Source organism: Hoplias malabaricus, chromosome 2, assembly GCF_029633855.1.
Source record: "Hoplias malabaricus isolate fHopMal1 chromosome 2, fHopMal1.hap1, whole genome shotgun sequence".
Lineage (NCBI taxonomy): Eukaryota > Metazoa > Chordata > Actinopteri > Characiformes > Erythrinidae > Hoplias > Hoplias malabaricus.
Window position 1 is genome coordinate 7,300,261 of NC_089801.1, and position 26,200 is coordinate 7,326,460.

Here is a 26,200-nt window from a genome sequence, read left to right on the forward strand (position 1 = left end):
TAAATCCACCTTTCTGGATTCATCAGTACAAGAAGTCAGAATTAAGATATGTATAAAACTAACAGGTCTACTGAACACTTATTTAAACAGCTGTCATTGATAACTTCTAAACTGTCCTTTGCTCAGGTTCTATGACCTTCTGCAGGCATAGTAAAGAAAATGCTAATTTCTGACATGTTGTGAGTATATAAAGGAGTGTGGGTCAGAGTTGTTGGGATGATGAGGATACACATTTATCCACAATAATCAGAAATCCCTGTACAAACAACAAAAAACAAAAGCCCCACTGTTTTTATAAATGTCTCCCCTGATGCATCGTACTGAGCCAATGCACTTTAGTAAACGATATTTTCCAATCTCTTCTTGCCACAGAATATAAAGCAAAAGCATCTACCTGGAGCTTGTACAGACTGCTCATCCCATTCCCCTCCACGTAGGGAACACCCTGCAAATACAATAATTACAGTTAGCTGACTGCCTCTTTTTCGTCCAATTGTACCATGAGATTGCCTTGTCTTCAAGTCCTTTATAGAGAGATTGTTATAAAAACCCCTCCACACACTCATATCAGAACTGCACTGTTATGTCTTAAAGACATGCTGAGCAAGATCAATAACGCAAGCTGTCACATAATCTAAAGGAAAAGAAAACGAGGGAGAAAGAAAAATGATTAAAAAGCCCATTGACTTAACTCCTTCCAGGACATGAGGTCAGATTATTTCAATGGTGTAGCAATGGAAAATAAAAACGAAAAATATCACACAGCAACATATTGATCTGGAGAGAAAACAAGAGCGAATATTGACTTTGTGTGAATGTTCATAAGAGTCTGAAGATGGTGATTCCTGGCTATGAAAAAAAAAAGGATGACGTGCAATGTTTAGTCACAGACTATGACGTAGAATTCAAATCTAGCTTTTTAATTGGCATAAGACCTCAAGCTTATACTTGGGAAAACAAGCTCTTTTTCAGTACTTGGTTCCAGTCGAGTGAACAAGCCATAGCTCCATTTCTGGAAGCAAGTTATAGAGAATATGGACAGGGGAATAGAACTGAGGTTGAAGATAAAGTGTGATGAATTATAAATCTTGCAAAGGGAGCTAAAATGCTATTTGTGGAGCTTATGCATATATGTCTGTATTTGCCTCATAAGAACAACTCAGACAACTCCAGCTGAAAGTTTAAGCCAACCAATCATGGCTGGGTGGCATTTCTTGGTCTAAAGCAAACATCTCCCAAACGTTAGGACACAGTTCTGTCTCACGGTGCTGTATTATCAGCTTGCACTTTGTTGGGAAAACTTTAAACTAGATGTTGAAGTATTCTCTTCCTAGAGTCCTGCGGTCTTCGGTGACATCATGGAGGTGACATCTAATAATAGTTTTAAAGACTTTTTTTAACATGCTACAACTCTTTCACAAATGGTTAACTGTGATCCTTTTAGGTTTCTTTGCCTCCCTACCCATCCTCGTCTCTGTCCTTGGTACATAAGACACACTCCTGCATGACACGCTACTTCTTGAAGGCATTTATACCAGCACACACAACTCAACCGTCAATTAGAAAATATCAGCTGCTGTGTGAGACTCAAAAGTGTCCCTAGGTGTGAGTGAATGTGTCTGTGTTGCCCTGTGAAGGACTGGCGCCCCCTCCAGGGTGTATTCTCGCCTTGCGCCCAATGATTCCAGGTAGGCTCTGGACCCACTGCGACCCTGAACTGGATAAGCGCTTACAGATAATGAATGAATGAATGAATAAACTAATAGAAATTGAAGTATATTCAACAGTTCACTGATGCTTCCGGACAGAGCCCCCTCTTAAGGATCCTTATAAAAGAAAACGGTTCTGGGGCAAAGAGATGTCTAGGCTCTAGGCTTATTTCACAAACTCCAGTCAAACTTACAGGAGGTCCAGGAAGTCCAGGTCTGCCGGGCGGTCCCTCACTGCCCTACAACACACACACACACGAACAAAGATTGCATCATTCCCCACAATCTCACAACACACATGTGCCTCTTTTCCCCCTTTTTCCAATCCATATTCAGCAATATCACCAGACCTTTTCACACTCTCCTCATTTCAGATACAGCATGCGGTTGCATTGCCGTGCAGACACAATATCAGGTTCTCAAGCACTGTTAGTGCACCATCGGAATTCCAATGAGATTCCACACTATAGCTTTGGAAGTTTGGAAGGAGGCTGAATGCACCTCTGGCTCAGTGGACTGGCAGTGGCTGTTAGGAGATGCTTCTCTTCTCTTTCAAGCGTGAATCTACACACTGTGAGTGCTGATCCAATACACAAGGGGTACAATTTCCAACTCACTCCTAGGAACATCATTATTTGTGTGTCTGTTTTATTGGCAAGCTGTGAATATTGAGCTTGAGAGATGTTTGGAATACAAAAATATGCTATAAATCTGACAACTTCTCAGCTTTAAAACTGCTCATCCACATGAAGAATTAGGCGAAATACGTTCTGTAATTGTATTTAATCAGTGCAGTGCAGCACGCTCACAGATTTTCTCAAACATAATCATCTGAAACTAAAACTGATAAATAAACTCAAAATATAGAGTTAGTCTTTGTGTGACAGTAACATTTGTCATAAGAATGACAGGAATTCTATTTACTCCCTTGAAATCTTTATTAAATATAGGGTACACCGACAAACCATAACATTACGAGCACCTCCTCGTTTCTACACTCACTGTGCTTTTTCTGAGTTCCAGAATATAGTCAATGTGTTGCTTTGTATACTTTATTTTCCCCCTTTCACCCTGTTCTTCAATGGTCAGGACCCCCCAAGAGCAGGAATGATTTGGGTGGTGGATCGTTCTCAGCACTGCAGTGACACCGCCGAGGTGATGATGTGTTAATGTGTGTTGTGCTGGTACGAGTGGATCAGACACAGCAGCGCTGCTTATTCTCCACTCTATTAGACATGCCTAATTGTTGGTTCACCTTGTAGATGTGGCTGCACAGTTTGTGTTGGTCGTCCTCTAGTCCTTCATCACTGGACACAGGACGCTGTCGGCTGGATATTTTTGGCTGATGGACCATTCAGCAGGGTCACTAAGGGTTTAAAAACTCCAGCAGCACTGCTGTGTCTGATCCACTCATACCAGCAAAACACCACCACTGCAGCGCTGAGGATGATCCAAATTATACCTACTCTGTGGGGGTCCTGACCATTGAAGAACAGGATGAAAGGGGGCAAACAATGAACAACTTCAGTCTCTAACTGTAGGACTACAAAAGTGCTCCTGTGGACAGTGGAGCTGAGGAAATGGTCAGTTATGGTTAATCAGTTCTATAAGAATATATAAAATATATAAGAGTTGTCAATGAATTTGGAAAAATAAAGTCAGATATGCTACCACAGAGCCAGCACCCACAGACTTAAATAAACGCCTGAAACTCAGACGTTCGAAACTCCAAGGAAACTACTGGAAGAACAAGACAGCCTTGTATTTTAGTGATAGAACAATGCATTCTCATCAAAGCCCAAATTTGACCAAAGTCTGGGGTACCTCCCCCCTGTGACATTAAAGTACTACATGAAGTCAACAGAAAACCCAAACTGTAAATTATAGCGCTGCTAACCCGTTCTCCCTTTGGTCCTGCTGGGCCAGAAGATCCAGGTCTACCAATGGGGCCCTGGAAAAGAAACAATGAAAGGAATAGCACTGAAGTATTGTCTGACAACAGAATGGATCATGTGTTCAGAAAACCATCATATAATTCTGTCACACACATTTGAGCCATTGAACACATTTGGGTTATCTTAAACGTCTGTGCTGTTATTCCAGCTCTTGTGTGAGGGACACATACGTCTATTAAATGAAATCAACCATCATGCAAGTGCTAAAAGCTTTTTTCCACATCTTACATTTGTCTTAAACCCATCACTGTAACAAAGGCCTACAATAAGCCTGATGTTTAACAAAAGAAAATGAAGCAAATTATCTCCGTCTTGTTTTATTACACGGTTCGAAATTGCCTTTTGCCCTTTACATTATATCAATATTTCCTCTTTTATAGCCTGATAAAAATGATCCAAAATGACTTGCATTTCCTTCTCTTATACACTACCATTTCAGACACACATGGTTTGGGCAGGGACCAAACGTACTTACAGGAGCTCCAATTCGACCTGTTGCTCCAGGGAAACCTGGCATACCAGGAGGACCCTTGGAAGAAAGATCACGTCATTAAACATGTGCTACAGCTAAGGCTTGTATTTTTATGAACATAATCTTTCTCCCAGTCATTCTAGGGTCAGTCTGCGAACTCACCTCATCACCTTTGTCCCCAACTGGACCAGAGAAGCCTCTCTCTCCTTTCACACCCTGGCAATGGACACAGCAAATCAAACCGTGGGGAAATAGTAACAGAAATGTTCATGAACATCGTGAATCACTGTTTTCATAAAGTCCATACGTTAACCTTTCCCACGAGGTTAACATATGGACTATTCGAGGATCTTCCCATCTCCCATTCTGAGGGAAGAATTATCTCTCACATTAAGCGCGCTACGTGACTAGTCTTCTAATAGACCCAACTTTTGCAGCACACCCCATCTCTCTGCTACCATGGCAACCACTGCTGATTTTCTACTGCTCTGTGCTAAATATTTGGTTAATACAGAATGTCACATAGCAGATCCAAAATCCACCTCTTTGTAACATAACAGCGCACACGATCGTAATGGACCACAACAGTGTGGAAAAGGCAGACTGGTATGTTTTAGCTAATGGCAGATGGGTGCCGCAGACGCTGGTGTTTGTGGATATGAAAGGCTGAATGTGAGATGTGAGAGCTGGACCGTAGCTGCAGCTTTCAAAAACACACTCACTAGTGCCTCTTTCAATAAGTTTTGACCAATACTCTGATTAAATGCAAGGTTTTTACCTTAGGGCCCTCTTTTCCTGGATTACCGAGCGGACCCCTCAGACCCTGGTCTCCCTGTCACACACACAAAAAAAACCCCATAAAAACTTCTTAAAAGAGTCTTCAGATAATAAATGTTATGTTCAGTTCTAACAAATGATGATGATCAGGGCTTTGGTGTATGCTTCTTACTTTCTCTCCTTGCTTGCCCTCAACACCTTGAGCTCCAGGAGCTCCCTTCTCCCCTTTCTGTCCAGGCAACCCTGGTACTCTGTTCTGGCACACACTGCAGGCGTTCTGTAGAGGCAAACACAGGCATACCCTCAGTAACCATTTCTGTTCAACCGGTTTATAGGAGCCTCTGAATATGTTACTGATCGGCTGAGAAGGGTCCTCCGCCCTAAATAACACGGTCAAAGTGGTTGTGGTCAGTAATTGTAACTCAATATGGAAGGTGTTTCTAATAAAATGTCCAGTAAGTGTAGGTATAACGTACCAGTCACAAGTTTGGAGACGTTTTCATAATCCATTTATTTTATTTTATTTTTTTTTCCATGCATAAATATTCAAATGTTGTTTCTTTGTCCCAGTTTTCTCCTCATCGTTTATTTAGATGCCATGCACTGTGTAGAGTGAGAGCAAGCTCAAGCTTCCTCAGAGACATGTGGAGCCAGCTACCACTTCAATTAGCACTGCTGCTAACACAACATCATTTGACAGTTCAACACGCTGGAGGAGAACGTAAGCTGCACACGTGTTGGTGTTCTGATTCCCGTTTCCGATTCCTATTTCCCCTTAGATGTATGTTTCTGTTCCAGTTTTTTAAAACCTTGCTGTGTCAGCGTAGTCCTTGTTTAATTCATTTGTTTGAGTTCTCTCCTGTTATTATTTCCTCTCTGAATTATCATGGACAGTACTACTTCCATTTATCCTCCTTTTTATCGTCTGTAAACCCAAACTGCATTAAACTTGAAAACCAGCTCATACATCCTCCCGGCCCCGGCAATATCTTGTATACAATGGAAAGGGCCCTATGATTACTCCCAGACGTAATATGTTGGAAGTGATTCCGATCCTACTGCATAGATACGTCCGTTAATGTTACACATCACATCCATCCCCCAACTTTAGGTCTGTTTTCCACGCACCACATTTTCCATGTCTATATTACTGTGTTACTATGTCCTGCTCTTGCCGATAGTTGATAACATACACGCAGGGATGTCCCTTTCCCATTATCAGCAGCGTTTTCATTTATTACCCCTGAGAGACATAAACGCTTGTGGCTTTCATCTCCCCTCACTGTACATGACTGGAAAGGACATCTTGTAAATAAAGCAATTACAAGCCTCCAGCCTGGGACCAGTGCTTTTTCTCTGCCCTCAGCTGACCTTATCGGTGAGGAGAAATGGTATGCATTAGCTATGTGCGACGATTTTACAAATGCTTTTCACGGGCTTTGACCTTGTCGGGCTAATGCATTCACCACCTAACTTTTTCTTTCCTTCTCCCAAAGATACGGTGAGGAAAAAGCAGAAAAGCGGATCGCTTTTAGATGCAGCTTTACCCAAAAAAATATTATATATATATATATATATATATATATATATATATATATACATACAAAGCTTAAGGAAAGGTAACCTCTCCTCCGCCCCTTGCTCTCACAGACATCCGCAGTTATGCAGGCTTTTGCAGCATAATCAAAGCTTCTGGGTAATAAGGGGGAGACAGAGCGATCGGTGTGTGTATCGCCGCTGACATTTGGCGCTCTGTGTACTTTCCTGTGATGTGGTGCCTCTCTCTGAAGGTACTAATTTCCCAGTGCATTAGGAAAAGCTGTTGAATAGGTGGCAGACAGTGAACTGCACTTAAAAGAAGGACCCTGAATACATATGTGTTTGTCATAATTAGCAAAGTGCACATGGGCCATACAGCAAACACATACAGTCTATAGGAGTTAAAAAAGACATGTGTCAGAGAGAGAGAGGGATAAAGACACTGGACTCAGAGAGAAAGAAAAAGAACCAGAGAGAGAGAGAGAGAGAGAGAGAGAGAGAGAGAGGAAATAGTTATAAAAAACTGAAGGTGAAGTACAGAAAAATAAAAGCATTGACAAAGAATGTGACAGCGCCATTGACATCAGAGAGAGAGAGAGAGAGAGAGAGAGAGCACAGAGAAAAGCAGAGAAAGAGAAGGAGAGAGTGACAGAATGGTGGATTTCTGGTGGAGAGAGCGAGAGGAAAGAAATGAGAGAAGCAGAAAGGGAAAGAAAGGGAAAAGTAAGAAAGAGACAGAACAACATTTATCAGAGAGATATCACAAAAAGAGAGAGGGGAAACAGAAGAGAGTGCAGTTACTTATGCATCAGAGAAAGAGAGAGAGAGAGAGAGAGAGAGAGAGAGAGAGAGAGAGAGAGAGAGAGAACATTACAGAGAAAGCAAAGGAGAAGAAGAAAGAGAGGGAGCGAGACCAAGTGACTATGCATCAGAGAGAGAGAGGGACATTGTGTGGCTGTGTGTGGGTATGAGAGAGAGAGAGAGACAGAGAGAAAGTGAGAGAGACGTTTATGCATCTTTAAGGTTTTGAGATGTTGCCTCGGCACAGAGGAGAGCGTCTGGGAAATAAAAAGTTCAATTTTGTTAAGTGCTTCGAGGTTTGAACTCGTGTCTGCAGCACGTCATAAAGCGGCACAAACGGCAGCTATTAAAGAAAGAGAACGCAAAGCAGGAGGCTGTCGCTCAGCACATGTCAACAAAGCGGCGGTGTTTGTCACAGGCCACGGAACTGTAAAGCAGGGGAGAAAAAACAGATGTGTTTTATTGTGTCTAAACCCTTTTCAGTTTGTGTGATGGAAAAATAAAAGTGTCCTGAAGAAGACACCCATGCCCCACTCAGCCCCTTCCTCTGAGCAGAAGGCATCACAACACCCCCCAACACCCCCCACCCTGCCCCCCTGCTCTGAGCCACAGACATGACCCACCACACTCCTTCAGTCTGCCCCACTCAGAGAGAGAGAGAGAGAGAGAGAGAGAGAGAGAGAGAGAGAGAGAGGGACCAAGAAATAAAGCAAGACAGAGCTAGTGAGTCAGAAAAAGTGAGAGAAAAAAAGAAAAGACGAAATAGAAAAGAGAGTGTGTGAGAGAGAAAGAGAATGAAAGAAAGAAAGATGGAAGAAAGGGAGAGAATGACAGGGAAGTTAAAGTTAAAATGAGATGGAGAGAGAGAGAGAGAGAGAGAGAGAGAGAGAGAGAGAGAGAGAAGATGGAAGAAAGGGAAAATGACAGAGGGAGAAAGTTAAAAAGCATGAGAGAGCCAGAGAAAGAGAGAGAGAGAGGAAAGGGTGAGAGAGAGAGAGAGAGAGAGAGAGAGAGAGAATGAGAATGAATCAGAGAAAGATGGAAGAAAGGGAAAATGAAAGAGAGAGAGAGAGAGAGAGAGAGAGAGAGAGAGAGAGAGAGAGTTAAAGTGTGATGGAGGGAGAGATTTAAAAAGCACGAGAGCCAGAGAGAGAGAGAGAGAGAGAGAGAGAGAGAAGGTGAGAAAAGGAAGAGACAGAGGAAGAGGGACAGAAAAAGAAAGAGAGAAAGGAGAGAGAGAGAGAGAGAGAGAGAGAGAGAGAGAGAGAGAGAGAGAGAGAAAGAGAGAGAGAGGAAATACAACCTTGCCCACTTTTTTTAAAAGATGCCTTTCTTCCTCAGCTGTGTGTATGAAATACAGTGGAATGAGATATAAATATTATCTAACCTCTCTCGACCGCAGCAGAAGTGAGAGCCGACTGTGACTGGTTCATTAGGGACCAGAGGAAGGGAAAAACACGGGCATAGCGTCGGAATCGTGATCTCCGTTCTTGGGAAGGAAAAACGGACTAATATTACGTGTCAAACAAACAGAACCACAGACAACTGGAGAGCGCCGAAGAAACGGAAGCCACAAAGAAAACAGCACTTCAATTGCTACAGTGATGAAAATGAGTTCAGAAGGATACTAACAGAAGAAGGAGGCACAGCGTAAAGGTTGGAGGAGTGGGTAGCGTATAGAATTCTATGCATGGCGTGTTACATGATGAATCAGTGCTGGCTTTCTGAGTATAATTTTGGTTCTGGCTGCAGTGAGCTCAGCAGTCCTTAGGGAGGCACTCGAAGACTTCAGCCAAAACCTCAACACCACCTTCTAACAACTGTACAGCACTGGGAAAGTCAGTCAAATAGAGGACTCTAAAACAACTCAGTGTCTTTGAAGCAGTACACGGAGATGTCTCTGAAGATTCAATCCCTGATTTCTTTGACCTTAAAGTCTCTATAGCCCTAGGATAAGACAGGATGGTCAAAGTTCTCAATTATTTGTTGCTTGTGTTCAATTTCTTTGAGAACCTACACATTAAATGGTGGTGGTGGTGGTGTGATTGTGTACAACAAGTGGATACAAGCTGGTACAACTGGATCAGACACGGCAGCGCTGCTCGAGTTTGTCTCCAGTGAAGGATCTGGCCGCTGGGGTTCAGTGCCTCACCTGGACAATTTCTATAAATGTAAGGCCTCTATTAAAAATGATGTACATATTCTCTGGAGGAACTGTAATTCCTCTCATTACATTCTGCATCTACATGTTTTTTTTTTGCTCTAAAACCAGGATGCATTGTCATCAGATTACAATAGGATCACTCAGACATTTCAGAACACAATACAATGTCTAGGTCCACATACAATTATGCAGGGAGGAATGCATCTGCTGAGTGCTTACAACCAGGTGAGAACATAAATAAGGCAATGCAAGCTGGAGGATACAAAACACTGGAGTTATCTCAAAACAAAATGCGCCGTGTGTAGGTCTGTTGTTAAGCTTATATTGTAATGGGGATGTAAAAAGAAGGAGACAACAGATGTGCTCAATGTGCATTTTTTTGGCGAGGAATTAAAACCAAATCTCATTTGATCTCGAGACTCATTTCAGTGAAAAATCTAAAGGCAGCCTGGAAGGACATGTAAATGTATTCAAATCTACGTAGATCTTTGATGAGTCTCTGATTAAAGCCAGTCTGATCATCAGGGTTTCTGATGCCCCAAGTTGCTTTCTTGGACTGTTGTTTATTAGCTCTACTATGGTTTCAATAGCTGACTTTTAAAAGCTGCCTTGCAGGCCAAGCTCAGTTATACCCTTATAAAAAAATGATAGCCAATCAATGGTTGCTCTGTGATTATTGTGGTTGGTGTAACATAGTACACACCGCTGCCTTCTGACTAGGGTTCAATGCTATGTAACACCAGTAAGAGTCCTCACTGCAACAGACATCAACTGTCTTCCTCTGTAATTCAATTCCATTTAATCATAGAGCGTTTTTACAAGTGATGTCGTCCAAAGCAATGTTACAGAATTCCAGGTGATAGTCCAGAGTGAACAAGCAGAGGTAATGGTGGCATTAAACAAACCCAGAATCTCAGAACATGAAGAAGACGCCGTAAGAGGAAACAAAGCTCAAAAGGGGGTCTATTGTCCTTTGACTGACACCACAGCAAAACAATAAACCAAAAAGTTATAAGCATTGTATCAACAAAGCTACTAATTATTAGCTGAAAAACATTATAAGTGTAAAGGTGTCTAGAACGTACGACGGAGCTTTAGGGCCACAGCGTTGAAAAACAAAAAACTCGGAATAATTCTGAGAAAAAATCTCTGAATAATTCTGAGAAAAAATCTCGGAAAAAACTGGGAATAATTCGTAGAAAAAAACTCTGAATAATTCTGAGAAAAAATCTCTTAATAATTCTGAGAAAAAATCTCGGAATAATTCTGAGAAAAAATTGTGGAATTATTCGCTGTGTATAATGGAGTAGACACAGTGTAACTATGGAATGCAGTGTGTAGCTTAAGTCCTGCTATGGTATAGATTTCAGGAATAAACACTCTTCTCTTCCACATCAAGACCACAGTGTGATTAGTGTTTAAACCCTGAATCGGTGCACGAACCCATGGCATGTAGTTTCACATGATACAATCAATGATCACGAAAATGATGGATCCAGAACGAGTAGCACTTCGGCGCCCATGAGGCTCCATCGCGTTACGGCTCGGACTCGTACAATAAACTAAAGCCTTCCGAGTTTTTTTCTCTGAATTCTGACTTTAATCTTGGAATCTTGTTTTTTTTTCCAATGCTGTGGCCCTAAAACTCCGTCGTAAAAACGTCACATTATTAATAAACGATAATGCAGCAGGTGAACAGTGGGCTGTAGTTAAAGTTGAAGCCTAGTCTCTTAAGTCAGTCAAAGGGTGAGAAGGTGAGACACACTGCAACATGATTCAAAATGTAAATGGCTTTGGATAAGAGCTCATCACATGCTGTAAATGTAAGCCTCTAGCTCTGTGGGAAACCAGAGCAACAGTATCAGTAGTATCAGTTAATCAAATATTACACTACAAATGCAGCAAAAAAATTGAACATTACATAAAACAAAACATGCTCTCGCTGCTTAGACAAGCCATGTCTGACCCTAAGCTCCGACCCTGCTACTGAAGAAAGAGGCCCGAAACCTTATCAATGTGTGTGTCCTTGCTTTTACTTCTGTCTTACGTCCTTATTTATATTCTTTATTTCCGGCATATGGTCGAAGTAATGTCACTTAGGGGATAACAGAATTGACCTGCTCCTTGGCAAACAGCTTTATATTAAATCAGAGCACAGTTATGAGGCAGTCTGAGTGATTAGAAAGAACAATACCTTCAGGAATGTGCCCATATCTCCAACGATGGGTAGCGCTGTCTGGAACAAGAAGACATGAGATCATTAATAAAATATCAGATAAAATATCATTTTACTCCTAGATTCCTGTGTCAAAACAATTAACACAATTCATTAACATTAATTACAAATTCATTAGTATTTATACAAAATGTATTTCGTGTTTTTGTTTTTAACTGGAGCATTGAGGCTGACATTATTAATAAACACTAAAAGTCAACAGAGATCCGTGATAAAAACACTGCAAGGTCAATAGACACGTTCTAAAGACACATCTGTGCTACTCCAGTGTACATTAATTCTGGACACCGATGTTCAGCTTGTAATATCTCATTGAAAAAAACATGAAACAAAATGGGGCACTCGTGATCAGAGGTTTATGAGCCGAAGATGCCTAAAACAATCATGAAAGCAATCTGTCTCATACTGAGAAATGCACTAGAAGTGTTTTAGAAACACACAAACATATGTGGTCCTCTAGGGAAAACACGAAATGCCTGAAAAAGGTAACATAACAACTCTTTAAATGGCATCTTTATCATTTCCCACAAACGTAACCCTTGTAATAACTAGAAAATACCGTATTTTATACTTGAAAATACAAGTAAACACGTTGAAGCATTAGTTTTTATCTCCTGGCAGTTCAAACCTGTGTTCCTGCCATGTTTCTGTCCACCTGCTGTGATTTGCTTTCCAGTCATGTTCAGGATGCTACTGGTATGTTCCATTTTTCAGATAGCACTGTGACTTTATCCGGCTAGATAAGCTCTGGGAGTGCAGTTTGTTTGATTGGCTGGGTTTGGAGAAGATGAACCATTAAGCTCAGTGAAAATCTCTCTATTTTCTCCCCCCCAGAATGTCAGTTTCCTTATACAGTTAATGATTATCTACTGTAATCATTTGTTGTGATAAAGATGCTGAACACATGGATGCTTTCAGAAATGCTGAGATTTGATCAGTGATCTGTCAGGGTTTTGAAAAGCATTTGCAGTAGTCAGTCTATTCATGTTATTGTGCGCTGTGCAACTTGCTAAATGTGTGCTGAAGCTGGGAAAAGAGGTTATTTTGTCTGAGTGCTCACTAGCAATGACAGTACACAGACGTAAACAGTTTTCAATCTTCTCGCTCCACAGTGCATTTTCTTCACTGCTGGACAAAACATCGTTTGTGCAAATACAAGTGATTTTGGAAAAAAAAAAGTCAATGGCGTCATGCAATTTCTCATGACAAAATTCGTAAATAAAACGGGATTAAATCCTTCATTATCTTCACCAGTCATTCCCAATAGCAGCCCTCTAAGTGTCTGTGCAGTGACTCATTTCAGTCGGCTCATGAAAAACATGCTGATTCACAGATGAGTTTACTCAGGTGTGTTAGATTAGGGAAAACACAAATATGTTCAGAGTATGAGCATGAGATTCCACAGGATTTGTAAACTTCTCTCTTAGCTGGAAGCATTGCTTTCAGTGGTCCAATTTAAAACACAGTGGGAGTAAATAATGAGTAGATGAACTGGACTAGAAAGAAACAATAAAGCAGACATATTCTGTGGCTCACTATAACATTGCTATGGCCTAATCCTGCAATAGAAAAACAGGGAATGATCCATTTCTGGAGAATGACCCATTTCCCCGTTTTGAATGGTATAACGAAAGGTTCACACACCTTTCTGTGGCTGTGCTCAAGTCGCATTCACTTTATGTTTTTAAAAGGACAGTACCAGAGCCAGAGTTAAACAGATGAAGTCAGGAAAGAGTCATCCACTGTTTACAGCAGGGTACGATTAGAGTGATATATGATTCACTTTGAAATAATTCAGAGCTTTGTTTTAAGTTTGAAGTGTGCTGCATAAACTCAAACTGAGTCGATTCCAAGAGTTTTGACTCACTGAATCATTGACCATGAGTTCCTGACTCAAATAATCGGTTCTTTGGGAGCTGACCCACTAATAAGTAAATATTTTTAGACTTTATTTTGCCAGCTCTCACTGTGCAGAGAGGCTCTGGACAGCTCGACAGATTTGGAACCAGACTCTGAAAATAATTTGGGATATTTCACAACTGTACCTACCCCATGTCGCAGAACTCTGAGGAAGAAAGAGTTTTTGTTTTAAGGTAAAAACAAAGGGTGGACTCCATTTCAGACCCAAACCACACTAAAGTAAAGGAAAACACATTTTCTTCCCCGTAATCAAGCAACATAGCAGCAGATACATCTGTGACTTTTTTCCTTTTGTGTCTTGTTTTGTGTTTTGGTTTGGCCTTTGATTTTCATTTTGATGTGGGAAAATGGAAAACAGGAAATAAATCGCTATCTAATTTCTGATTGGAAAATGGCAAGGAAATAAAAACAGGAAATAGCTCCATCAGTCTGTTTTCTGGGACTACTGTTAAGAGAACATTCACATTTACTTTTTCAGCTTCTCTCACTGTTTACAGAGCTGCTGTCTCTGTAATAAAAGCTGAATGTAATACATTCCTGAAGATGTAATAAAATCTTAATCCACTAATCTAGTAAGACTGATGCACATAATGTAGTTGGGTATAATATTATGTGCTGTTTATTACATTATACATGGAGTTACAGTCAAATCAAGGAAACTTCAACATATAATGTAGTAAATAAGACTGAACTTAATGTCAGTTGTTACTGGTTGAAGATTTTGCATTGTGATGTGGAATAACATCTGAGTATTTGAATGTAAGGTGCATGGAACGCACCGGTTCACCAGGGGGTCCTGGTGGTCCTGGTTTGCCTTCTCGACCTGGGGGCCCCTGTATAAAACATTGAAACATCAATGAATAAAATAACATGATAAAACACATCTCTACAGAACCACACACACCTCTGAAACTCATAGCTTAAGCCCCCCAGACTTAGGGAACAGACGTGAATGATTAATACAATTATTAAACACATTATTAGCACTGGCTGAGTGAAAGCTATTCATAGCCCTTAAAAAAATATTACAGATGCAATAGCTGTTATTTTTTTTAAACAGCATTTGAAAATGGTACCTATATATTACTCTTGATAGATCAGCCAAATATACCAACCTGGCTGCCTGGGGTTCCAGGAGGACCTTGTAGCCCACGTAGACCCTGCAAGATAGCATACCACTTGAGTCCTGAAGATACGCTTATGTGCTGCGTATATATTTTGCATATATTCTTCATATAATATCCATTAATAAAGAGATATGAGAAATAATACGTCTGGTATATTGACATTACCTCAAACCCTGGTTCTCCCTTTGGTCCCATGATGCCCTGGAGATAACAATAAAAATGATTTTCACATATCCTCCTTCTGTTACAACAACAAAACTATTTAAATCTCTCTTCCCACAATCCTAAAGAGTCCAGTTCCAAGTAAAATATGTAGATATTCTATTCTCACTCTATTCTTCCTTTTAAGTCATGCTCAGTTCCAGTTTTAATTACAGCTCAGTTGTTGGAAGTCCAATTGCATATATTGCTCCTAAACTGAGAATGTGAGCTTGGTGGGTGTTTAGCATGTAGACATATTTGTATGCCAGAAACGTAAGAAGATTATTTGAAAAATAACTCACAGGTGGGCCAGTGACTCCCACACCAGGCTCTCCTTTCTCTCCCGGCTCTCCTGGCAACCCTGGGACACCCCTTTCACCCTGTTAAAGGACAACAGAGGAAAGAAACAGACCTAGCTCAGATTATCCACTACACAGTGTTAAATGAACTCCCATGGTTCACTTCAGCCCACTCTCATAATGGAGTGGGCCCAGATGATCTCTGTGGGAGTTAATTCAAAAGGACAGGATAATTTAAGTTTTCAAACCATCAAAATCACAATCAGGAAACCCTTAAAAATCCATTTATTTTTATATAAAATTCTATCTACATTTGTGTTGCTGGCGTCTTTTACACAGATTAGTGTCACTGTTAGGGCGAGAGTGGATTATCACTCAAAACATCCAGCCAAGATCAGACCTGGGGTCAAAAACGGACCACTGATGGAGGACCAGAAAATGCACAAACAAGCTGTACATTAACAGTCCATACTAAATAGTGTTCATTGACTGTATGTAGGTTAAGCAGATAATAAAATGTCATATTAGCTCTTGACCAGCCTCCACTTAAATGTTTAAATATGTATATACGTGTGTTTATGTTGTACCTACACTCCAGTACTCTTATCAGGTACTCCTATCATTCAAGTATAAAATAACAGACAATTGGCCATCTATATTTGCCTGTATATACCATTTCTTGGCCTGCAACTATCTAAAACTGGAAATACTGTGAAATCTTTCCTGTATTTCTAATATAAAAAAGAAAAAGCTGAATTTCCAAAGTTAAACAAAAAATTAGCAAAAATCTATAAAGAAACAAACAAAAAATATAGTACACAATTCAACAAAGAAATGGCAAGATTAAGCAGGCGGCCATTGTAAATAAGAAGCTGTTTGTAATGACTTGCCTTGTTTTAAAATATGTTACATAAAAGCAAACAGGACGTCTCAACTAATACCACAAGTTGTTTTCAAAGACAAGGCTGCTGTAACTCACCTTTGGCCCCCGTGATCCTCTTGGCCCTGAAGCTATCTCTCCCTGTCAATGAGCAACAAACAGAAAACAGATAATCAGACTTTAAGAGGTATGTCACCTAAGATCAGTGAACAAGTTTTGTGCCAAACAATACGGAATAATACAGAGAAAAATGCAGACTTGGCCAGTTCCACCTATTAGCTAGGATCCCTCATCACACATTGCTAGCAAACTGGGAGAGTGAAGGCTAGAATGTGATTTCTGAGGTGTCTCAGTGAAGACAAACCCCAAATCTTTTTGCACTGCTGTAACGTTATCCAACAGCTTAGTACGCTTGGAGGAGAACACTAAATGACACCCTGTTACATCAGCTAACCAATACTCTAGTGAGCAAAGATCAGTACGAGGAACAGGGCACATTCTGCTGGACAGGGCCTAATGGGGATTGAACTCACAGTTTTCCGATGATTGAAGAGGTAGAGTAAAATACACTCTGGATATTTAATGTAGATTCAATTTAATGTGGACAGAGTGCAATAATGTCTGAGTAGAAATGTATATATTCTTGCTTAAATAAACAGATCTGATCAGAAGCATGAACGTAGCTGCTTATAAATGTACTTTAAAAGTAATTTAAAACTTATTATTAATGTATTTATATATAATCTATACAATTAAAATTATATACAAGATCTATATGTATGTCGTCCACCCCTTACTTTGTCCAATCCCACAACAGTTGCTGGGTCAATTCAGCTTTCTACCATCAAACAAGTGCCTCTTTACCTATCTGCAATAAGCAGACTTCTTGTGTTGTTAAAAAATGATTTATTGAAACTGAAAACTCTGAATCTCTTCCTGTCTGTTTGTGATGAGTATGACTGATGACTCTGAGCAGTGCTGTGTTCAGATCTCTTCAGTACCACTCGCACCACACACCCACTGCCCAGCTGTCTACACACTCTTTCGAACACCACACACACACACACACACAGAGAAACAAATGCCCTATTAGAAGGCAAATGCATTCCTGTACAAATCCAATTTCTTTGATAACTCAACTGAACCCATTTGTGTTAGGCTGCACGGGTTTGGCTACAACTTTCGTGGTGTACAAGGTTTATATCTCTTCTATTCAAACAAACATAATTGTGTGGGTGGAGAGTAATTAATGTCTGTGGCTTTGCACTGCATGAGCTTTGTGAGCCCTATCAGCTGAGCCAGCTGTCTGCAGAGCTTTACTGAAGGATGGCGATATTGCTATGGCTGTGGGAGCGCTATCCATAATGCTGGACCTTAGCTGACAGCTGTTAAGGTGGAGAAATGGGGACAAAAAAGACTATTTGTGCATTGTTGCTGAAACAGCATCTGATGAATTTAAAGCTCGTTTCCAAACTTGACACAGTGGAGCAACGAATTAGCTGCATACGAACTTGGCTGAGAAAAAGTTTTCATTTTTGTGTTTTTTCAATACAATATTTGCACAATTTATAATAATGTCTGTTAAATACCCTCAAAGAAAGCACTGCCTTTCCCAAGTTTGAAATGTCCTTATTTCATATAGAATATCATAGGGTGGCCAGATCTGAGAAGGTGAAAAAGAGGACATGTCTCAGGGGGGGCTTTTGCGAGAACTTACATTTACGTTTCGGCATAGCTGCTCGAGATGAGGGTAGGTACATGAGCTTTGCCTGAGGTAAACAAGGACTACTGATGTGCAGACTGACCAATTAAATGTTTACAGAGAAGGTTATCGACCAATAACGGTAGCTCTACAGTCAGACCGTCCAATCAGAAGATTTTAGGCTACTTCACCCCGCCCCCTTCTCACTCAAGCGAACCAATCGGAGTAGGGGAGGGCGGGACTAGTTTGTGAACGAAACGCTTCTCAAAATTCTGTGTAAACTCTAGAAAAATAAAAATCCCGGACGTTTGTGAAATTCCGCCCGTACATTGTTTTAAGTTTAAAAAAGAGGACATGTCCGGGTGAAAGAGGACGTCTGGTCACCCTAGAATATCATAAACATTGTCAGTACAGCAAACATTCAGCCAGAACATTAAAACCACCTCCGTATTTTGTACACACATTGTCCACTTTGTAGTTCTACAGTCAGAGACTGTCCATCTGCTCCTCTGCATACCCTGTCAGCACACTTTCACCCTGTTCTTCAACTCAGCAGGACTACAACAGAGCAAGTATTCTTTGTGTGGTGGATCAATCTGTGCACCGCAGCAACTGTGTCTGAGGAAAAGATCTTTTGACTTACTGTAAGATCAAGGCTTGCCACTCCAGGTGCTCCAGGCTCACCCTTGGGACCTTGTGGGCCCTGTGGCCCTGGGGCTCCACCTGCATCGCCCTACACAAAGAGACACAGACAAGTACGCAGACAGAAAGCGGGTTGGTGTTCAGATATCTCAGGCTTGGCACAGTGACAAACTGGTCCTGCCACTTCAAAGCGCTGCCAGTGTCAGTTACATACACACACTCACACTGATACACAGGTGAGAACAGCAACATCATTTGTCACTCAAAATATTTCCACATAACACGGTTATAAACTAGTATCTGAGGCTGCCTGCAAAATTGTCTACACTATCATCTCGCCGTAGTCGTCAGCTAAATAGCACTTACCTTATTTAACATTTCATTGGCAATATATTCAGAGACTTTGAAGTCCCATAACTCAATTGACTTAATTTCATCAGAATGTCACTACAAGACAGCTGCAGTCTGAAGTAAAAGAGTAATAATCTGCTTAGAAGTCCCCTCCAAAAACATAATTTTAACCCAGATAACATTCATTCATCCATTATCTGTAACCGCTTATCCAATGCAGGGTCGCGGTGGGTCCAGAGCCTACCTGGAATCATTGGGCGCAAGGCAGGAATACACCCTGTATTTTTTATGCAAAAAGTAGCAATCAATGCGATGGCTGAGCATTTCCACTTTGTAAATTGTTCCCATGTTCTTCCCATGTTTTTGTTGAAAAGGACTTGTAAAAAGGTGTTTAGTGTTTATTTATTTGATCACAGAAGGGGACTTTAAAAAGTGGCTTAGATGTTTTGTTCAGGTTCATAGATTCATGAGTCTTTGGAACACTGCAGTTTCGAAGATAAAATGCGCAGCCATGGATTTGAATGATACTGGATACTTAAAACTGGTGTTGGTTTCAATTGTCATTCTGGTCTGGCTCTAATCAACAGAAACCTGACAACAGCACTTAGAAATCCTGCTATTGAACAATGATAGTAAACAGATTTTAAAGATACATAGGCTTTAGACATATACGTTAGTTCAGTTTATGGAAACCGTAAGCAGAGACCACAGCAGAACAGCACAGGTTCTTGACAGCAGTCTCTCCAAGCGAAGAGTTTGTAAAGGTGCCAAGTCTATTACGAGGGGCTCTGCTCCAAATAGCTGGAGGACACGTAGGCGTGACCTCTCGCTGCTAATATGAGAGGCCTTTAACGGGTAAATAAACACACAAGCCAAAACGTAAACAACTTTAAGAGGAGCTGCTATTGACTAGATTGGGTTGCTTACACAGGTAGGGTGTGGTTATGAGTGTGAGGCACGACTGAGGATCGGGTTCCGTGATCGAGAGCCGTTTCATCCACTACAAGCTCCTGAAACAATGCGAGTTTAGGGAAAATATGCAAAATAACACGACCACTGGACCACAGACGCCAGGAGATGCTCTTCATCCTGATCCACCGAGTGCTCTCAAGATAAGAACAGCAGAGCAAAGTTTTTCAATGAAATGAGATGCTCTCGAACTCGACCTTGATTGTAATTCTCATAATCACGCTTTCAGCGAAAGAGAAGGCCCATTAGAAGCGCGCAGGTGCTCTCTTAACGTCTGGAGTGTTCGGATGAGGCTTGTGTTTAAAGTCTACCTTCTGCCCTTTCGCTCCGTCTAGTCCCGGTGCTCCCGGCTCCCCCGCTGAGCCCTGCAAATTAAAAAATAAAAAAGAGAGCCATCAGTCAGGCCTTTCTCCCACAGTCTACTGCTGTTCAGAGCTTGCAGAAACGAAGGCTTTTCCAAATGCCTTCCCATTCACAAAACTTTATGCATCTTTGTTGCTTTCCTAGCGGCCATTAAAGCTCATTACCGTGAACGGGTGTGGGAGGTAGATTTGGCCAAGCGTCTCTCTTCTATGCTCTCTCTATGTGCATGGATTTTCACATTTGAAAGCTGGATGGCATAATACACAAGAGCTTCCCTCCATCTCAGTGCTGGTTTTAACAGACTCCCATTCCCCCAGGATCCTTCTTATTGCCCGTTCCATTACCGTTGTAGCTTAAGTGAAGTGCGTCAGGTAACTTCTTGAAAGGGCGGGTGTCTACCTTGCCCAGAAATTGCTGCGATATGATGAAATCTAGTCATCTCATCATTTTCTTTATTTGAAATAGTAACCTAAGCTAGTAATAAAATAAAACCAGGTCCTGTTACTGTTCACAATCCTCTCTGCCCACCTGCCATATTGTCTCATAAAGTTTGCCTGCTAGCTCATAGGCCCAGTGAGGGAAAATTGGCCAAGAGAAACAGCATTCTGTTGCACAAAACCCATTCTCCTCCCTCGCGCTCCCTCCCCTCCACCCCTCCCTTGTCCTGCTAGTGGCCATCTGTGTAACACAGGTGAGTCATGAGGCAAAGTCTACAAGGGCACCTTAAATACAGCACTGAAATGGAGGGCTTATCTTCTCCTTCTCCACTTTGGAGAGCATGGTCATGATCTTAAGAGTCAGTGTAGTTAGAAGGAGTCGGGGGAGAAAAGTAATTTGAAGGTATGAAAAAGTGATGGGAATATGTGCACTTGCCTTATCTCCAGGAAGACCACGGGGTCCGGCAGGACCGGCCGGCCCTTCTTTGCCCTGTGTGCGGAACAGTTTGAAAAGCTATTAGACATGCTGGAGTGCTTTTAGCATTATACCACATCCATGGATGAGAGACCAATTACATATTCCTTTCGGATAACCTTCCTCCGTGCTGTCCTTTGGCTCTTTCACTGAGAGAGAGAGAGAAAGAGAGAGCGAGCACATATTGTGACCATTCCTTCATTATGGATCCATATGTAATTGCTGTGCACTATTGATGGGCTGGTAAAATTTATCTCAGAGAGACGGAGAGTTCTGCTTTCACTTATTCGGAAAGGGGGGAAAAAGCTTTTAGAGGAATTGCCATGGTTCCTTTGATTTCTCCCCAGCTGTGAAAATTGCGGCAATCTGACCGTTGGTTGCCTTGAGTGGCCCCTTAGCTCAAAAGGGGGCAGAAAATCAGGAGCGTTTTTGTGACATTGGTTACATGGCATGACCCACAAAAACACAGTGCTAATGGTTTCAAAGAGTAGCCTGTGCTATGGGCGTCAACAATAAGCTGTAAAATACAAAAATTATTCTCACACCACTCTTCAGCCTGATATGTAGTGACTGACGGGGGTGTGGGTAGAAAACATATGTTTTTATCACATTCCAGGTGAATTCTGTGTTGCGAAACCCGCACAGCAGTCTGAAAATGACTAAGTGGTTAGACCAAGTTTTCTGTAATGTACTCTGTCATCTTCAGATTTATATGTAGGTCTATGTCAGGGAGAATTACAACCTCATCTGCACAACTGGAGAACTCAAGTAAAGGGACATTTGGACGTTCAGTTCTTGGCCCGTTGGATGTGTTTAATTATGATTCCTTCCACTAGAAGGCTCACAGAATGTCTACAATGTAATCTACATGTACAATTTGCAACTGCTGCTGTCTTTCAGTGTGAGGAAGACATTCCTGAAGATCATGCCCCCATGATCTCATATGATTTAGCACAAAACCCTAGTAAACCTCTGGAACACAAAGAGCATGTTAAATTGTGCCAAAAAAGTACATTTAAAAATTCTGTTGATATCTAGCACAAGGACAAGAGGCAATGTCGAGTGAAATGATATGGGATAAGTATTATATACAGTTAAACACAAAACGACTATGTATACTTCAACTTCCAAGATATAATTTGGAAGGGGAATTTTCTATTCACTAAATGTGAGTGAGATCCAAACTCCCTGAAGAGTGCTTCACCTTGCAACAGGACAATGACCCCGGTGAATGTTTGCAGGGCCAAAAACAGAAAAGTCCTTGAGTAGAGAAGTCAATCACCTGGGCTGAACCCCACTGGGCATGTGTTTCACTTACAAAAGACAAGAAAAAAGGTAAAACAACTGCTCCTGCCATTGCTGGTGTTTTTACATCTAATCACTGTTGGATTGGGATTAGTCCACCAACCAAAAATATCCAGTCAACAGTGCTCCTGTGGTCTTTAAACTGTCCAAAGATCAATGGCGAGTTGGAAGTAACACAATGTGAGAATAGAAAAGTTGAGCCCTGCACTTGAACCAACTCAACACACTAACACCCCTGCAGCGAAGGCATGCTGTGTAGAGCTGCAGGGTTATTCAGTTTGGTAGGGTTTTTTTTATCCTCATATGAGTCTCCAAGCTGAAGACAGTTTAGGGCTGTGATGACATTAATCATTATACTCCATTGCACATGTACAGTGTAAGCGTAACGCAACTGAATTGGTGGGAATGTAGATTTAAGACCTGTGTCTAATATTACAGCAGTTGCATGCTGCCATGGACTTGGCTCGAACCTCAGGCTCCCACATACTGAATGAATGACTTAACCAGTGTAAAGACACTACTACAACACTGGCTACTGTCACAACAAACCGGCATCATCATAAGCACTTTCACATGGAATTAAAAATACATTAACTTTATTGTTTTATAGACCTAAATAAAAAAGAAAACACCCCCCCCCCCCCCACACACACACACACACATATATATATATATATATTTTATACATAGAAAAACAAAGCCACACAGATATTAGGTCAGTGGTAGTTATTTCCCACTGATAATAGGTGACTGCAGTAACAGATATACTACAGTCAGTAAGTGCAGCATATGGTGGATGTTGCTCATTATTATTTTTTTTATTTATTCATTGTCTAGAACTGTTTACCCAGTTCAGAGTTGTGGTGGGTCCGGAGCCTACCTGGAATCACTGGGCACAAGGCAACAGGAACACACCCTGGAGAGGGTGCCAGTCCTTCACAGGGTGGCACACACTCACACCTTGGGACATACTGAGTCGCCAATCCACCTACCAACGTGTGTTTTTGGACCGTGGGAGGAAACCAGAGCACCCGGAGGAAACCCACGCAGACACAGGGAGAAAACTAATTTTTATTTTTTTTTGGGTCAGACTTGTATTATGTATGTATGTATGTATTCATTTATATATTTGTTTATTTATTTATTTATTTTTACAGAGACTGAAAAGGCAACAAAAGCAATATGTAAAAGTCAGGGAAGGTTCGTACCTGTGGACCTAGCTTTCCCACTTGTCCAGGTAACCCGGTATTTCCCTTTACAAAGAAACAGGGACAGGTCGATGAAGGTAAAAATCAAGAACGAACAGCAACAACATCATATAAGTGCAGGAAAAACAAAGTGCTCAAAGAAAACAGAGAGCTGTTGAGAGGGAGAGAGAATAATAGCGAGAAATTCTAGTTTTCTTTTCACTCCAATTACAGCTAAGCTTGTATAATCGAGTAAGGTTCCAAGAAAAGTGATTGCAGCTAATCTTTACAGGGCACAAGAATAAATGCCGCAGCATGCTATATTGAACCTCTCGACATGAACAGCCCAATCAAAGACCATTCCAACTTGTTCAATGATGATATCATTAGTATAAAGGCTAATTCCATGCTAGTCACATCTACAGCCATGTGCAGATTTGCAGCTTTGCTGGCTAATTTGTTTTGTTTACCTGGATGCCTGGCAGGCCTTGAATTCCTCTTTCACCCTGGTGGCAAATGGAGAGAGAAAGACTGGTAAGTAAACTGTATGTGATTCTTCGCAGCTTTCTCTAGCACTTCAACAATGGCATGATGCACTTTCAAGGCTGCTAAAATAACTGTGAAAACAGAATGATGAGCTCTTCTGAGCCTGGGCCTACACTCGTCATGCTTCGCCTCTGCATTTTCTCTTTTGAGAATAGTTTGGCTTGGCTCTCCTAGTCAGTGTTTCTGCAACTAGCTTTAATATCTTTCCCTGTTTTCTTGACCTTCAGTAACGACTAAGACCACACTGGATCTACTCACACTGCTAGCCACCAGGAATAGAATTATTATGGTTATTTTATAAGAAACTCAATGAAAGTGAAATACATCTGTTAAGGGATACTGACCTGATCGCCTTTTTCCCCTTTCTGACCCTTCTCTCCAGTGTCACCCTCATATGGTAGAAAAAGAGAAGAGACAAAACAATTCACAATATGCAGTAATGTGAAAAAATATGTTTCCCAAAGGAAAATCAAAGGTTTTCTGTGTTGCATTTGTTCAAAGGTTTTTAGGCAAAAAGGGACTCATGGCCAAAAATAAAAATAAAAAATGAATATTCAAACTAACCCCATATCTAACTAACTAACTAACTCACATTTAGCAGGCTGATGAATTTCCACAAGAGGGCGCTTTTATCTTATTATAGATTTTAGTGCTAGATAATTGCACCAAATAACAATTAGACCCTGCTTACCGTGTTTCTAGTTGACTTTAACTCTCTGGGGTCGCGTCAACCACCATTCGCAATGTTTCTATTAATATCTTAGCGACAGCACAGCGCAGAAATACAGTTCAAACACTCTGTGAATGTGCAGAAAGTGCTCTTTCGATTACATATTATCATGACTGTACATCCCGAGTTACGAGCCTATGAACAAGCTTGAGACACGCCTCCTCTGCCTCTCGCCGTGTCTAAATGGTGGATTCGCTTGTTTTAAAGACTCAATCAACAAAACAATTAATCCACACGAGGGATGTTTTCATAAGAAATATAAAGATTTTCTAAAATTTATTCGGATTTTAGTTTTTCAGGGTTAGAGACAGATTATCTCTTCATAAAATGCTCTAGGTCACATGGGCTTGAGTTTGTTCTGAACACTTTGATATAAAATATATGGGTAATATATTATAATACATGTACTTTAAAGATGAATTTCAGAAAATTGAGAAAATGTCCTTCTGCAATTTCCACCTCCTCACCTCAATAAACATGACAACATCTCAATTGTACAAAACCAACAACATATTATTTGTATCATTTTTAATAATTTTGGCCCTTGGAACAGATTAAAATTGTAAAATGTGCAAAAAGTAAACAATAAATTTCTACTAATGAAAATATTTTTTAAATGTGTCAGATATAGGTCTAGGATATAGATTTGTTTTGTTTAAACTGGTCAAGTTTGTAGTGTTGATTAGAAGCTGAAGCATAAATTGGACTGATTATATATATATATATATATATATATATATATATATATATATATATATATATATATATATATATATATATATATATATATAAGAATTCACAAGACAGGACAGAGTGAACCCTAAAACAATGAGCCAAAAGTTAATATCAAAGTGGTTCAGAAGACAACATTTAAAATCTATACCTAAATCCTTTTACCCAAGAAATGCTCAAACACTGTAAAGAAACTGATCAATAATCTCAAATGGAATTTAGTTCTAGTCATTGCTGCTATAATTGGTTGAGCAATGAAGGGTATTTAGTGTTTGGTTAATAGTGTTTTCTAAAATATTAAATGCATGCTTACACGGTAAACTGTGCATTTAGTATCGATGTATCTAAAACAGTCCCCAAAAAAATAAAAAAAAAAGTGAAAGAAGAAAATAACTTTCATCACGAGAGATTATTTGAATTTTCAGAGACCATTCATTCTTTCATTTGTTTTCCTCCCCTTATTAAATGGAACTGGTGGAGGCCAGGGTCATTACCAATGCACATGCTGACTTTAATGGGAATGGGAACTACAAATGTGTTTTCAGAAATGTTGTCACTTCTACCAGTTCACTGGATTCATTAAAATCAGAAGCTGGTCAAATCTCACAGAAGTGACTAAAGTATCCCTAACATATCTCCATGAATCTCTACCATCATGACTGGAAATCAAATAAATAACAG

General features: G+C 40.6%; 1 protein-coding gene across 1 annotated transcript in view; it reads right to left on the reverse strand.

Annotated features, from left to right (window-relative positions):
* LOC136674221 (collagen alpha-1(XIX) chain-like) overlaps positions 1–21,069 on the reverse strand; it is a 48,500-nt gene extending 27,431 nt beyond the window's left edge. Inside the window, exons 1-16 of the mRNA XM_066650120.1 lie at positions 20,977–21,069; positions 20,056–20,109; positions 18,426–18,515; positions 16,180–16,221; positions 15,204–15,281; positions 14,866–14,901; positions 14,689–14,733; positions 14,353–14,406; positions 11,612–11,653; positions 5,086–5,190; positions 4,915–4,968; positions 4,299–4,352; positions 4,140–4,193; positions 3,607–3,660; positions 1,904–1,948; positions 395–445 (exon numbers count right to left, since the gene is read on the reverse strand). Coding sequence (XP_066506217.1) covers positions 395–445; positions 1,904–1,948; positions 3,607–3,660; positions 4,140–4,193; positions 4,299–4,352; positions 4,915–4,968; positions 5,086–5,190; positions 11,612–11,653; positions 14,353–14,406; positions 14,689–14,733; positions 14,866–14,901; positions 15,204–15,281; positions 16,180–16,221; positions 18,426–18,515; positions 20,056–20,109; positions 20,977–21,069 — 951 coding nt within the window. The remainder of the gene's footprint in view (positions 1–394; positions 446–1,903; positions 1,949–3,606; positions 3,661–4,139; positions 4,194–4,298; positions 4,353–4,914; positions 4,969–5,085; positions 5,191–11,611; positions 11,654–14,352; positions 14,407–14,688; positions 14,734–14,865; positions 14,902–15,203; positions 15,282–16,179; positions 16,222–18,425; positions 18,516–20,055; positions 20,110–20,976) is intronic.
* Between the last annotated feature and the right edge of the window lie 5,131 nt (positions 21,070–26,200).